Below are 14,849 nucleotides of genomic sequence, written 5' to 3' on the forward strand. Positions count from 1 at the left end.
AAGATCCGAGTATTGGGTTTCAAGAAGCTCTGGACCAGCGCACCGGCCCGGCCAAATGATGCAGCAACCAGATTGTCCACTCCTATTAGAACCATGCCAGGGAATAGATCAGAGTCCACAATGGCAGTCGAGGGGGCTACTCGTCGACCTTCGCGAATCGTGTGAGGAAGAATAACCTGTGCAAAAACGATGTTAGAGAAAGGACGATCACAAGATTTTTAGAGGCGGAGAGTGCAAAACCACGCTATGACAAATCTGGTATAGTTGGTCCGAGCTGGCATCAATCATGGTTGCTTACCTATGTACCTTTCCAAAGCAATGCTCAGTCCTCAATATTCATCACAGACAGGTACAGCATCACAATAATTAGTGACGTGCATGAACATGGAGCTAAGTCCGATTGTTCCGGCTCCGTATGGTCGTGCTTGTATGGAATGCACACGGTCAAAAGGTAAATGCGTGAGACGGAGAGGTGAGGATAGGTGTGAAAGGTGCTACAAATTATCAAAAGCCTGTCAGTCATCCGAATCCATTCGCAAACGCAATACCAAAAAGCATGAGACGTCGAGAATTGTTCAATTGGAGGAGAAGGTCGACGGCCTTGTCTCTTTGCTGCAGACTGTCAGTCAGACAGGTCCCAACAAAGACTCGGGCTCCTCTTCTATCTTGAGTCTCTCTGTTGGTGCCGAACATAGTTCACCGGGACAATCTTTGAACCAGCACCTGCAATCGTCAAGTACCAACGCACATCCCCACCACGTTTCTATTCCGGGTACCACAACTTTCGGTTCTCCTAGAGCTGGTTCTGGAGCAGCATCGTTGTCCCTCGCGACCAATGTTGATTCGTCCTTGAGCGAGGCAGAGGATTGCCTTGTCATTTTCCGTACTCACATGTTGGAATACTTTGCATTCCTTCACATACCTCATGACCTGTCAGCTCAGCAACTTCAACAACAGAGACCCTTCCTCACTCTTTGTATCGTGGCCGTCGCATGCAAGTCAACTGCACAAAAGATGACGTTAGGTAAGGATATCAAATTAGAATTGGCGCAACGGATGATTCTCGACAATGGAGAGGGAGTAAACCTTGACTTGCTTCTAGGTCTTCTGACGTTCTTATTCTGGTGAGATATTGTGGAGTCACTGAACTCTTTGCTCCACGTTCCTTGTTTGGTCAGTGTTTCCCTAATACTAGAAGCAGGGGACACGATCAACTACTCAATGATACTCCCAAAAGCTTGTCTCTTTTCGCCCAATTTGCAGTAGCATTGGCATTCGACCTCCGCCTGAACAAATTACCGCTGAATGAAACAAATATGCTTCCAACCACGAAGACTCTAGAATCCTCAATGGATTCAAATAAAACGCGAAATATTGACGAGCAACGTGCCGTTCCGGCCTGCTTCGTGTTGAGCTCAATGTACGTAACCCGCATATCTGCTCGGTCAAGCTGATTGACATGACTAGTGTCTCTTCCTATTTCAGCCGAAATGATGCGATGACCTGGACGCCGTACATGGAAGAGTGTCTAGAAATTGTGAGTAGCCAGCACAGCCGGTCAGACCAGATGTTTGCATATCAAGTTCGCATGCAGCTGTTGTCTCACCAAACGGAGGTTGCAAATGATAGTTGGGAAAAGACAACCCTTCCTCCGGCCTTCTACTTCACATCCTTCCAGTCAAAGTTGGATGAATTACTTGAAGATGTTCCAGCAGAACTGCACGAGAATAGTAAGTCGTAGATAATCCATCTCTGTTTAAGATCTTCACTGATGGTTGACAGATATATTTCTCGCTTCAATGTTCTCCACGAAATTGAGCATTTACACGACAGCAATTCGCAAAGCCCCTTTCACAGTGGATAGCGCTGGATTCCAGCGACTGGAACATCTCTACACGTCCCTAAACACCGTGAAAGCTGCACTGGATAACTTCTTCGCTATACCACTATCGTGTTACCTCCGCTTGTCATTCCCCTTTTTTGCGCAACTCTCACAATCCCTCGTAGGTTTGTACAGGCTATCTACCCTCGACGATCCTGCTTGGGACCTTACTTTCGTTCGGTCTACAGTCGATTTGCTTGATGTCCTAGACCGCATCATCAGCAATCTAGAGCAGGCGAATATCGATAGTGGAGACGAGCTCGAAGAAAATGTGTGTGGCAAGACAATCAGAATACTCAAATCAGTCAACTCTTGGTTCACGATGAAATTTGCAGAAAGTGCCAAAGACTCTGGGGACACAGATTTCCATGCCAATGGCGAGAATGGGATCTTCGAAGATTCCTTTCTGCAGGGGATCGATGATGTGTGGATGAGAGACGTATTTCACCTATACGATGGCTCCGGATATCTATGACAGATGAACAAGGTGACTCTTACAGCACACTGATGCTGTCTAGAGGGTCCATTCTTGCTGCTAGACATTCAACACTCTCCGCAAAGGCAAGTACTACGCCAGTATTTGGACTGTATCCCGATTCTTCGAGAATAGCATACACCATCAATTGCTCGCAAGTCGAGACTAATTTTAACTGAGCCGTGATTGGCTGAGCAATTCACCAGACAGATTTACTTACGGTAGAATATAGAGGGAAGGAAAGAAAGACGGGGAGGGAGGTAACAACACGCAAGGAAAGAATATAGAAGCTTAGGATCAGATGGAATAAACAAAATTTCAAGAGGGCCTAAAACGCACCCAGCAACCCATTTTACGTGACCTAATAAGCCTCATTAAGGAAAATCTTCTGACGTTACAGAATTAAGTTAATGGAACATCGGGTGAGTATGACTAGAACGTAGAGTGTGTTTACGAACTGTCGGAAAGCGCTTCAGTCCAATCACGAACTCTTGAAGTGGAATCATGCTTATTGACTGCAGTGTGCCTGGGTAGACAATCATAAAAAGGCGACATGCGATGCAATGTATCGGGCAAGAAATACAATGTTTCGGAGAAACCGAAAGGTATCTGTTGTGTGGGAATGCGGGAAAGATTGTAGGGTTTCGAAAGAAGATAGAAGGATGGATGACCTCATCGAATGATTCCAGCCGCCTTACCCGAAGCACAGCTCTCGGATAATTCAGACTTACAGTAAAAAAACTCGAGAATTGTTGGAGTTTCAAGCTGAGGAAACCCTAATAAGGAGACATCATCGTATTTGGAATATGAGGCCGAAATGGCGCTAGTGAGATATCGACTGTGACTGCGCCCGCTTCCTTCGTCATTACAATCCGTCGCATCGCCTTACGAGGCAATTTCGCCCTCCATTAATCCCTCTTTCTCACAAAGAGCGCATAGAGTCGGATTCAATACAAAACGATAACTCTTGGCCCTCAAACCAATCTGCAGATTCTCAAATTGACCTACCTGCCTTGCCCATCATGCTGCCTTCAGAGGAGAACATCGCTGAATTCCTTGCGTTTGCGCCGGACGCGGGGGAAGGGAAAGCCTTCATGTACTTGGAGGTAGCTTACTCTTGCTTGAACCTATTGACTGCCGCATTGACTGACATCTCTTGAAGGGTGCAGACAACATGGCTGACGCTGTTCGCGACTTCTACGAGAATCCCGACAAGTACTCGCAAACACCTGCAAGCATTCCCCGCGATGCCAAGGAGACAGCCAAGGACACCAAGATGCCGATGCAGATCCAAGCACCACCAGCGCAGTCGTATTCTCCGCCTCCTTATGAAGCCCCACCTGTAGCGACACGGAGGGCACACCGACCACATACAAACCAAGTCATCGAAGCTGGACATATTCGTGCTCGAGATGAGGTAGGATTCCCACATATTTCTACGCTGCTGACACTAACGTCTCACAGCAAGAGATGCAAAACATGCTACAGAATGTGCAGATGGCATTCAAAATTTACAATAGTGATATTGACCCGGAGCACGATTCGGATTACTACTGCAACTGTTTGATTCACCAGTACAAACGGGCGAAGATGAATCGTGTTGGTGTTCAAGAGATGTGGTCCAAAGCGGTCATGTACCCTGGAGAGAAGTCATATCACGACTCCTACCAGATGACCCTCTTCAGCAATAATCCTTACAGATACCGCATCGTCAGCCCCTATGGCTACAACAACAACTCCTATTATTCAACTCCACGGCCTAATCCACGGTACCATGCACAGGCGGTTCAGCAGACCATTCAGTTGAATGCAGCTCTCAACGCAGAAGCACAAGCTGCTATCAATGCTAAGGAGCCAAACTTCAACATTTGGGAAGTTGACCAATTAGCCTCATCGATGTCAAATTTAACCATGGACCAAAGCTCTTCGACTCTAGGTGACGACAAAAAGCGCCCTATGGAAATGGGGTCTGACGAGAAGCGCCAGAGCGTTGCTGGATCATTCACGAATGGAAGTGACAAGAGTGCCAAACCGTCAAGATTTTCAGGTTTGAAGAAAGCCCTTGCTATCAAATCACCCGAGGAGAAAGCAGTCATCAAGACAGAAAAGAAGGCCTCGCGTGGTCGAGAGATTCGAAATGCAATTCTAGCGGAAGAACGAGGTCGATGGCCAGATGATGAATGGCGACAGATTGTGGCCGCTTACCAAGACAAGGTCGGCATGACTCGGAAGATAGCAGATCTCAGAGTCCGTCATCCTACGCAATACCTTCACTTGCTTCGGGCTGGATATTTCGAACCAATTCCAGTAGCTTGGGCAAATCTAAATTCCAATCCTCTCAAATTTTCAATCGAAGCAGCGGCTGGATGGAGAGGAATTACTCCCACTTGGAGAGGTTATGAAGACACTGCAGAAGAGCGGCTCTACTGGGTCCTTAATCACAGAGAGGGTAGTGTCGGAATGAGGATGAAGCCAGATGTCATATCCGAGATGAATATGGCACGTGCTAGGATGGCATCCGCCGTCGAACCACCACCTATCTACTTCTCTCCAGATGATACCTGCCATGTGCAGCATACGTCTGAGGGCTACTCAAAGCAGGTCATGCCGGCCCCATTTAGACCCTTTGATGCCCCAGAAGTCCCCACCGACGACACGATGATTCTGTTAGATGTTTCTGGGTCTATGGATTTTGATCCTGTTCGGCCGAACTACGACCAGTATATGATTACTGGCTATTCTAGATCTACCCAACCCAAGAATAAAGGTGAGCCAGAAAGAATGATTCTTGAATGATCCTAACGCTTCTATAGACGTTGCCAAGGCCATCATCCGCAGATTTACTGATGCGATGGCAAACCACGACCACAATTTCTCAGGCTACCAGCTCACTACTTTCTCAAGTAAAGCCAACTATATTGGAGTTGTGAATCACCAAAATCTCGATAAGATGTGGAGGAACGTCAGACTTGGAGGTGGAACACGAGTTATGACGGGATGGCAAAAGGTGAAGGAGTTGCACTTTCAAAAGCATTCCGAGTCTGCAACTCACCACCCAGTTTATGGCTGGCAAGCGGGTCCGCAGACACCCATGCTGAGATTATTACTTCTTCTGGACGGTGAAGCCACAGATATGGACGAATTCGAACTAGATCTTCTCGGTCTTTCGTGGGTCCATGTCACGATATTCCTGATTGGAGTCGATGGATGTCCCCACCATCACAGACACGCCAACGAGTTGCAAAGAATCAGCGAAGTCAATCACCACGTTGCCTTTGTCGATGCCCAAGGCAACACACCAGAACGATTCGTCACTCACGAGCTACTCAAACGCCATCTTGGGTATGAAATATCAATGTCGGAGTTCGTAGAAATGGAACAGCCGCCCCCATACTCAGGTTGAGATCCCTGCTGTGTTCACAACTCTCGAAGTGCCGTCAGAGACCTTGCCTCAACACTCCTAGGCGCGTATTGCGTGATTGAGATTGGAATCAGAGATCATGCTGTAAGATTAAATAACTTGATCCATTTGAACGGGGAACGGTCGAGGACAGACGACGGTCTTGCATTGGTATTTTTGGCTTGGCGTTGCTTTTGAGCGCATCACCTTTTGTGACATTTTACAAATGATACCCGCTGCTTTTCCATAAAATTCATCTCTCTAAGTTTCCTGAAGCACCACACATCAATGTGGAACAACATAGATAACTCTTGTGGTGGATATTCCGCGAGATGCTTACTCTTACAACTGCTGCCCAGCGAGCAGGCTGAGATATAGCCCATGGCAAGGCCAACGACCATATCCAGCGACGGACTTAAAAAAAGAACAACAGTTTCGGTAAACCTGATGGATTTTGCGGCCCCGTAAACTCCATCTTTACAATTTGGCTTGCCCTCATTCTCTACCATTATTCAGCTCTTTCTATGCTCGTCTCTGACGAAGCTGCTCATGTGGCGCTAGTACCTGCATTAGCCTCACCGCGAGTATCGACAAAACGGGTTAGCTGTGGATCAGCTAACCCGAAGTGGCGAAACCAGCGGTGTCAAAGCATTCCATTCCATCAGCACTGCTCTTTGACATGTAGTCGGACTCAGCTATTCAGGTTTTGTCGCACTTTTCTAGCCGTATAGGGAGATACTCTCGACATGTCTGCAATCGCAGACGAGATACCCAAGGCTCGGACATGTTCATGTTCCGCAAAAGCGCAGACGATGTCCGTCTAGGGAACCAAGAGTGTGCGGACTTTTCACCAATATATAAAGCTCGCTCTGCGCAAGTGCTACAGTCAACATTTTCAGAAATATCTTCATTACCAGCAGAATTGACATCAACACTTCTCAACACTCTTGAATCCAGTCCGAATACTTCTGAAAGCGAAAATGTCTCTTCCTATACCAGCTGCGCTACAACGTATCCTTGCTTCCGCGAAAGTTGACTATGTTCAACTCGGCTCATCTGGACTCAAGGTTTCCTTTCCAATCCTCGGTACTATGGGTATTGGTAGCAAGGCATGGATGGCCTGGGCCATGGAGGAAGACGAGGGTTTAGAGCTATTGAAAGCTGCTTGGGAAAGAGGTGAGAGGTATTTATCGGGCGTGCCAGATATCTAAAACTGATTAAAGCAAGGTCTAACGACATGGGATACTGCCAACGTTTATTCAAATGGTGTAAATGAGGAGGTCGTCGGAAAGGCTATCAAGAAGTTCGGGATACCAAGACAAAAACTGACTATCTTGGTCAAAGTCATGGGTATTGTTCCTGAGGAAGCAGGTATCTTCAATTGGCCATTCGAGGCCCAATTGCAGAAGAGCAAGGACTACGTCAACCAAGGAGGTAGGTCGTTTCTTATCCACGTAAAAATGATACACCTAATTAGAATTCGACCAGGCCTTTCACGTGGAGCGATCTTCAAAGCCGTGGATGCATCTCTCAAGCGATTCGGTACAGATTACATCGATCTTCTCCAGATTCATCGATACGATCCCACTGTCTTTCCCGAAGAGACGATGAAGGCTTTGCACGACCTTGTCCAGGCAGGCAAAGTGCACTACATCGGGGCCAGCTCTATGTGGACATACCAGGTAAATTCTAGATTTTGCTCTCCCAAGTTATCTTACGAGTCCCGTACTCTATGAGACTCCAATGCACGCAGACTCCTCCCGAGATGCCCTCTAAATTATTGAAAAGAAGTATACTAATTCGAAATTTTTCAGTTTGCGCGCATGCAGTTCATTGCCGAGAAGAATGGTTGGACCAAATTCGTTAGTATGCAGAATACTTACAGTCTCTGTTACCGAGAAGAGGAGAGGGAAATGAATAAGTTTTGCAAGGAGACTGGTGTTGGCATCATCAATTGGGGCGCTCTCTATTCGGGCTTGTTGGCCAAGCCCTGGGGAGTCGAGACCCAAAGGTCGAAGGCAAGTGTGGCCATGAGCGGCGGCGTTACAGCTGCAGACGAAGCCATCATCAAACGATGCCAGGAGGTGGCCGAAAAAAAGGATTGCAAAATGGTACAAGTCGCGCTTGCGTGGTTAAGAGCCAAGGGCTGTATTCCTATCGTCGGACTTAATAGTACGAGTCTGGAGAGACTCGACGAAGCCTGTGAAGTGCGAGATGTGCATTTGACTTCTGAGGAGGTCGAGTACTTGGATGCGCCTTATGTTCCCAAGGCTGTTTCTGGACATTTATAAGAGCAGCCATGACAAATCAAAATCGCCTCTGGCTAGGTATACTACAATGCATACTTCGTAAGCGAATGCCGATCACCCGATACCACCCAACTTCTCGAAGCTCTTGCTTCCTTGTTCCCCATCCATTCTCTTTTTATCTCGTCTTCCCGTCCGAGGTGTCATGCCTTTCCCGAGCCGGGGTTGTCGTACGTGTAAACAACGTCGAGTTAAGGTGAGCGATGAAGGAAGTATCCACCCGTGTTCTCGTATTACTAATATTGAGCATTAGTGCGATGAAGCACGCCCAATTTGCAATAGATGCCAGAGAGCCAAGATTGTCTGCCACACTGTTAAAGATGAGGGTAGCTTTGTGTTTCTGGATGAAAATGTATATGCAGCCGGCAGGAAGAAACGCCCAAGGGGACCGAACGTGAACTTCGGCACGACTACTTCGCAAGGAGTATTGTCACCTCAAATGTCAACGCAGTTTTCACAGAATTGCTCTGTACCTCGGACTTTATCTATTCCTGTGGGAGAGCAAGCTTTGACTTATTACTTTCACCATTACGTTGATGCTCCCCAAAGTCTGGTATGTCCATATTCTCATATCAACTGCTATCTTTTTCATTGGGAGCTCCGGAGCTGGTGGTTGTGATAGGACCTACAAACAGATGATGTTCGATTGCTTATCTAAGCTTCCAAGATATCTCCGGGCTCACATAGCTCTCCTGTCGTTTCCAGCATTCTGCAATACTAATTCATTGGTAGTCTGGGATTATGGACGGCCATGGTATGCTTACCCCCATACCAATTTGATGTATCATACATTGGCATTCTGGTTTGGGACATGGGTCAAGAGCAGAAACTCAATGTCAAGGACCTGAAACAAATTTATGCTCTCCAGGCTGTCCAACCATTTTTGGCTCTGTGCTGCGCTGTGCTAATAGGCCCGGTAGTTAAAGGTGCCATGATCGATGGCTGCTATTCTCAGCCTGGATCCATTCTAAGTCTCGCCATTTTTGCCATTTCCCATGCTACATTCGGCCGAGCGAGAAAGAGCCATGCTTCACTGGCTGTCGCATCCACAAAGTACTCGAAGGCTTTGACGAAAACCAACCTGGCATTAAGAAATGACAGTAAAGCAATGAATGACAAAGTACTTCTTGCTATGATGCTTTTAAGTTACTACGAAAATTCAGTGACTGGAAAAATATCAACCTCTCCTAGCCAAAGCATCCAAACTGTGGCTTCACAAAGCTTTTATCATCTGGAAGGTGCCATGGCTATTCTCAAACTGCGAAGACAACAGCAGCAACGCACAGAGCATAGCGCAGAGCTTGACAAACTAGTCCGACGGCAGTTGTTGCGGTCGATACTTTTGCGAAGTATTCCCGTACCACCTTGGCTGCGCGATGGCTCACAATATGGAGAACAAGGCTTTGTGCTTGAGTTTGACGTCTGCATGGTGCGAGCTGCCGAGCTAAGACATCAAGCAAGCACGATTCAGGCAGAATCGGCAGCTGAGTCGTTTCCCGAGAGGTTCACTCGGAAGGTGAAACTTCGCAGTCTTTTATCAGAAGCTCAGGCGCTCGACGAAGATTTGGTTTCCTGGTCGAGTGAGCTGTCTCCGGAGGACCGCTATATCACCCACATCATTCAAACCGACAGGACTCATGAGGTCAACAAGACATTCGATAACACTGTACATGTATATGCTACGGTATGGCATGCTGGGATGTGGAATCGGTATCGTGCTGTTCGTCTTGCAGTGAACGACGTTATCTTCAAAACTCTGTTGGAGCTGAAAGACCCCGATCTAAATTATGCCGAAGAAGCAGCCAAGTCGAGAACGAACAAACTGGCCGATGACCTTTGTGCAAGTATATCATATATGCTGGGTGAGGTTGTGCTAAGTTAAGGGGGAGGGCATGATATCACCATCGTCAGCAAGACTCCTACTTCACTCAGCTTCTCCGTCAAAGCAAGCACGGCGTCCTTCCTTTGCTGGCCGTTAGCTATGGTGGCCATGATGCCCGGATTATCATGCTCACATCAATTCTATCTAAGAAGTCGTTTACTCGATGTTAGCGAGATTGTCGACGATGGGTTATTGAAAACAGTTGCGGAGGGCTTTCCGAATAAAGTTTCTCATGGAATTGCGAAACTAGAACTAGGTGACTGTTACACAGATAAGGGTTAGTCACGGGAATAGGTATGGATATCTACGTCCGGAGCCTAGTAATCATTTCGACTAAGTGCAGAATACTAAAGTAGTGTGTCTCTTTTACAATGAATCGAGACATGTAATCGTTGGCCTCCTTGAGGTGGCTTCAAGTAGTACTGCCGTATTAGATTATGGAAATGTTCAACTTTCATCTTCGGGCCTGTTGAGGAGCATTCCGTGACTTAAAGACGTGTACCCGGAATTGAATGCTCTGAATCTACCAAGGGGAGATGTCATTAAAGGGGCTGTCAAATGCTGACTAAATCCGCCAGTTTTAGCGATGTCACATGCGGGATCTTACATCTGTGCTGACGACAATGGAATTTGGAAGGCCTCAACAATCCAAGTTCTTCCCATCAAGTATCTTGCAAGCTCTCTAGACCTGCCCAAGATTTGAAGCTTTGATAAATGGCATGATTAACCTCCTCTTGGATGTCCTCCCCGGATCACGATGTTCAGCTCATACATTTCCCTTGTATTTCAGGCCCTGGCAACAGCAGTTCTTTGCCTCGTCATCTATCGTCGCTTGTTGCATCCCCTTCACATTTACCCTGGCCCCTTCATAGCCAGCTTCACCAACATCTGGTAAGTGCGCTCCCTGCTCCATAACTTCCAACCACGTGACCTTCGATGTCTTCCTGCGATCTCGATCTGATATGGACCGACAGGAAGTTCTACCACTATTTGAATGGAAATTTGCACATCGTTGAGCAAGATCTGCACCAAAGATACGGTCCCATCATCCGCAGTATGTTCAAATCACACTTGGTTTCTAGACCAATCTGGGAGCCGAGAACACTCTTCGGGAGAGCTCACCTCACATCGGCTTCTTAATTGTCATACCATTACTAATCTGTCAATAGCTGGCCCCAACTCACTCTCCTTCTCGACTCCAGAAGCTTTTGAGTCCATTTACGGGTTCAATCATGGCTTCGAGAAAGGCGATTTCTATGCCTTCGCTCGTGATCCAGCTACTGGAGTCTCCAACATCTTCTCCGCTCGTACACACGCGGAGCATCGTGAACGCCGTCGTAAGGTCATTGCCTCCACTACTTCGCACGTTGGCTCTTACCATCCTGTAATTGCGAGACATGTCCAGCATTTCCTTTCAAAGCTCTCCTCCAGTAGTGCACAGGGGCACGTCGTCAATATCGCGGAACTAGTCCATGCTCTTACCTTCAACGCTCTCGCCGAGGTCATCTATGGTCCTTCTCTCGCGAGCCAGCCATATACAGAAACCACAAACGGGGAAGGCATACTTCCTGCTTTTCGCGCCATCTCCAAATTTGGCTGGGGCGTCTCACACATTCCCCTCCTTGCTTGGCTAATGTCTACCCGTCCTATGGTCAAGATGACCCGTAGACCGACCTTCAACAAACAAGGCGTCCCAACAGGCATAGGCGCACTGGCTGCTCGAGCGAAGGTATTGCTTTTGGAAGACCCGACCCTGGTGACTGGAGTGGACCAGCCAAGCATTGCAAAAAATATGCTGGCAGTAGAAACAGGAGATTCAAGACACATGGGTCCAGTGGAAGTATACAGTGAATGTTTCAATTTGCTGTTTGCGGGACCGGGGAGTACTACTGCCGCTGTGACGAGTGTTCTTGAGCGACTGGGTAGCGAGGAGGGTAGATCATGGCAAGAGAAAATACGAAGCGAACTTCTCCATAAGGCCGACGAGTCTAACGAGAGCGAGAGTCTGTATGCCGTGATTCGCGAGAGTATGAGGCACAGCACGCCTTTTCCTACCGCGTTTCCACGGGAGGTGCGGCCAGGAGCAGAGCAGGCGATTGCGGGAACGGAACTGCCTCTACCTATTGGTACCATTGTCGGTGCTAACAGCTGGATTGTAAGTCATGACACAAGCACCTGGGGCATTGATGCCGGACAGTGGAACCCCTATCGTTGGCTTGATGTGAAAGAGAATGCTGGGAAAAGGCTACTAGAAGACAACTTCATAGTGTTCAGCAAAGGTCCTCGAGGATGCATTGGCAAGGACATCGCGATGCTGCTTATCACACAGGCAGTGGCTGGCATTGTATCAACGTGGCGAATCGAGGGCGCTGGAAAGATGACAGGCGGGGCATGGCTCGAGATGCAGATCGAGTCGTGTGGTCTGAAATTGACTAAGATTTGAACAGTCACACTGCCTATATATGTACCCGCCGAAATGCCCATGAATATGTTTCCATACGTGGAACAATACTGATCATCCGGAATCTGTACTAGAAATGATGAGGCGCAGATCTCCAAGAATGGCAGGGTAACGATTTGTTACCCAATGATTCCAGGCACGTTTGAATCGTGCAATTGCACACAAAGTCTTCCATGCGACAAACAACTGATGCATACGCAGGAACGCATCAGAATAGAAACTGGTGGCGGGTATCGGACTACCGTGGAGACCTTTAGTGGTAGAACCCTAAAAGTTGGGTGCAATATGATACGAGTAGTCCTCGGCGGTTTTGGATCCTTTACTTATCGGTACCTCACGCTTCAATTTACCAGCACAGCGGAACAAAGCCCGGTCCGGCCAATTTTCACTGCCAAGAGATGTCGTATTGCAGGCAACGTTCTGAAGTTCCTCTGTCTTGCCGCAGTGTGTCTGTAGTCACGGTTCCACCACAGCAAAGTAAATGTCCTATTTGATTATTTTGAAACGACTGTTGTTAAGCAACGTTTCTATTTTAGTCTTCTACATTCTCATCTCTGTTGGTCAAGTAATTTTGCGGGGTGGGATTTAAGAACGCAGAGGAAGAAGTCTAGCTATTTGCATAGAACTACTTCTGTGATTCGACTTAGAAAGTCCTTACTTGTCGATACATGTCATGACTATGGAAGGATAGCTTCGATACATTAAGTCAGCTCTCAAGAAATATTCGAAGACGATTTCGGTGACCCAGAATGTCGATTCTACTTTTTGTGCTTTTAGAAGAACACAATTGCGTGGTCTGGCGAGCTTCAAATGGACGATGTATCAGATTTCGAAAGTCCGGGGATGCGTATACACACACAAGGAATATCTTTCCCCTCACACCACGAATGCAATATGGTCATTGATTCACGATGAACACCCGATAGAAGAAACACCAAAGCCCCCCAGTGTTTCAGCTAGAAAGCGTTTCTCCTCACATGGACTGTCGAAGTACACTTTATCTTCTTCTACATCACTATCACTCAGACTTGTTTCGTGGATAAGGCAAACTACTCTTGAGCACACGCTAATTTTTCATTTGACCAAAGCAGTACTGTAATAAGGTGCGAGTCACTATTGCTGTCATTTGTTCTTGATTACTTTCAAATCATTGGAGCCAACCCCGTTGATTGAGCAAGTCACGCAGCATTGGGGAAGGCCGAAGAGTGTCGTGTCTTGTCCTAAGACGTCCACGAAAAGATTACAAAATAACATCATAGTTATAATCACTGGGCTTTAGTCTGAATAGTCCCTCGCGACACCCCCACTTGGCTTACCTCTCTACCTCTCTAGTTCCTCGGAATCACCCCACTTAGTATGTTGCTCCCGTTTAGTTTACGTTAGCTAAGCGTTCTGCATTACGAGGTACCTATCCTTTCATGGTGGAACAAATTCAAGCCTTTAAATATAACCTTAAGTGAGGGATATGAATTGAAACGGTGAATATCAGCTATTTATGAGTCAGAGTACGTGGGATTTGATGGCCGACTCTGCATATGCAAAACTAGCCGAAGCCATGATGTAGGATATACGCATGTCCAATCTCCGAGTAACTTGAGCAATAGCACTAAACTCTACTCTTACTATCACAGCTACTCCGAGGGAGGTCGCGAAGGATGGAGTCAGGTGCAACGGCACACACAGTTTGACGGTGATCACTGAGGCACCAGCTTTCCGATTCGCATTTCAATAACTGAACCACCTCTTTTCAAACTTCGTCGAACAGACTCTCAACTAGTACCCACCTTCATGCGAGCTAGACACTATTATCAACGCAGCTATCAATGCTCGTAATCCCCTGGATGGCAAGACGGATGGTATGGTGGTCGGAAATACATATGCTTGTGCCGTTAGTTCGGTTGTTCTGAAGAAGATACAGAGCGAGACTGTATCTTCAACGCCGGCACGAAGTGGATCGATCACGACTGAAGTGGTGGCTGTCGTACAGGTAAACAATCCCAAAGTTGAGCTAAGCCCGGCTCGTGGCATATTCTAGGATAGTGCCACATGAGCAAGAGCGATTATTGGCTGCCCAGATCATTTGCTAATTCGATTCCAAGACGATTCTTGGTGGTTTACATGGCTGGCGCCGATATTCTACAAGACGCCGCAACTTCTTACAATTCTACCACCGGGAATAAATATCTCCTCGTTTGGAGCAGAACTCTATTAACATTTCCTTCAGCGCATCGACTCGACACCTTTGATTGCATCGAAGGCTTGACTTATGATATTCTTCATGATCGAATGATCCAAGTTTAGAACGAGTACGAGTACACCGTGCACACCAGCAACCCCGACCTGACTCCATTCCTCAAACCCGGAAGTAAAATCGTATATTACCATAGAAAACAAGACGCATCTGGCTTCCAATATATTAAAGTTTGCCTTTGTCGTGTTTCTT

At 47.1% G+C, this 14,849-nt stretch overlaps 5 protein-coding genes across 5 annotated transcripts; all 5 read left to right on the forward strand.

Moving 5' to 3' along the window:
* Positions 1-162: 162 nt before the first annotated feature.
* LY89DRAFT_329411 (uncharacterized protein) lies at positions 163-2,561 on the forward strand. Its single transcript, XM_018206775.1, has 4 exons — positions 163-1,124; positions 1,202-1,420; positions 1,468-1,730; positions 1,783-2,561. Exons 1-4 carry the CDS (start codon positions 379-381, stop codon positions 2,355-2,357), a joined length of 1,803 nt encoding a protein of 600 aa, XP_018063271.1. The 5' UTR covers positions 163-378; the 3' UTR covers positions 2,358-2,561.
* Positions 2,562-3,639: 1,078 nt separating this feature from the next.
* Positions 3,640-5,760, forward strand: LY89DRAFT_599185 (uncharacterized protein; the record flags this gene model as incomplete). Its single annotated transcript, XM_018210078.1, has 3 exons — positions 3,640-3,774; positions 3,822-5,124; positions 5,171-5,760. The coding sequence occupies 3 exons, from the start codon at positions 3,640-3,642 to the stop codon at positions 5,758-5,760; spliced, it is 2,028 nt and encodes a 675-aa protein (XP_018063272.1).
* Positions 5,761-6,441: 681 nt separating this feature from the next.
* On the forward strand, positions 6,442-8,048 carry LY89DRAFT_711505 (aldo-keto reductase; the record flags this gene model as incomplete). Its single annotated transcript, XM_018217907.1, has 4 exons — positions 6,442-6,933; positions 6,985-7,191; positions 7,246-7,439; positions 7,572-8,048. Exons 1-4 carry the CDS (start codon positions 6,738-6,740, stop codon positions 8,046-8,048), a joined length of 1,074 nt encoding a protein of 357 aa, XP_018063273.1. The 5' UTR covers positions 6,442-6,737.
* Positions 8,049-8,150: 102 nt separating this feature from the next.
* LY89DRAFT_658682 (uncharacterized protein) lies at positions 8,151-10,227 on the forward strand (the record flags this gene model as incomplete). The annotated part of the gene is given in 5 exon segments (XM_018212485.1): positions 8,151-8,259; positions 8,317-8,616; positions 8,796-8,817; positions 8,984-9,940; positions 9,953-10,227. 5 exon segments carry the CDS (start codon positions 8,209-8,211, stop codon positions 10,225-10,227), a joined length of 1,605 nt encoding a protein of 534 aa, XP_018063274.1. The 5' UTR covers positions 8,151-8,208.
* Positions 10,228-10,702: 475 nt separating this feature from the next.
* On the forward strand, positions 10,703-12,388 carry LY89DRAFT_599164 (putative cytochrome P450 pisatin demethylase; the record flags this gene model as incomplete). Its single annotated transcript, XM_018210075.1, has 3 exons — positions 10,703-10,836; positions 10,920-10,999; positions 11,115-12,388. 3 exons carry the CDS (start codon positions 10,703-10,705, stop codon positions 12,386-12,388), a joined length of 1,488 nt encoding a protein of 495 aa, XP_018063275.1.
* Between the last annotated feature and the right edge of the window lie 2,461 nt (positions 12,389-14,849).

This window comes from Mollisia scopiformis, assembly GCF_001500285.1.
Source record: "Mollisia scopiformis unplaced genomic scaffold LY89scaffold_31, whole genome shotgun sequence".
NCBI classification, from domain to species: Eukaryota; Fungi; Ascomycota; class Leotiomycetes; order Helotiales; family Mollisiaceae; genus Mollisia; species Mollisia scopiformis.

Coding starts and splice junctions, on each gene's coding strand:
- LY89DRAFT_329411 (XM_018206775.1), top strand. CDS start 379: ATGAACATGGAGCTAAGTCCGATTGTTCCGGCTCCGTATGGTCGTGCT. Junction 1,125..1,201: donor CTTCTGACGTTCTTATTCTG/GTGAGATATTGT, acceptor TACTAGAAGCAG/GGGACACGATCAACTACTCA. Junction 1,731..1,782: donor AGCAGAACTGCACGAGAATA/GTAAGTCGTAGA, acceptor GATGGTTGACAG/ATATATTTCTCGCTTCAATG.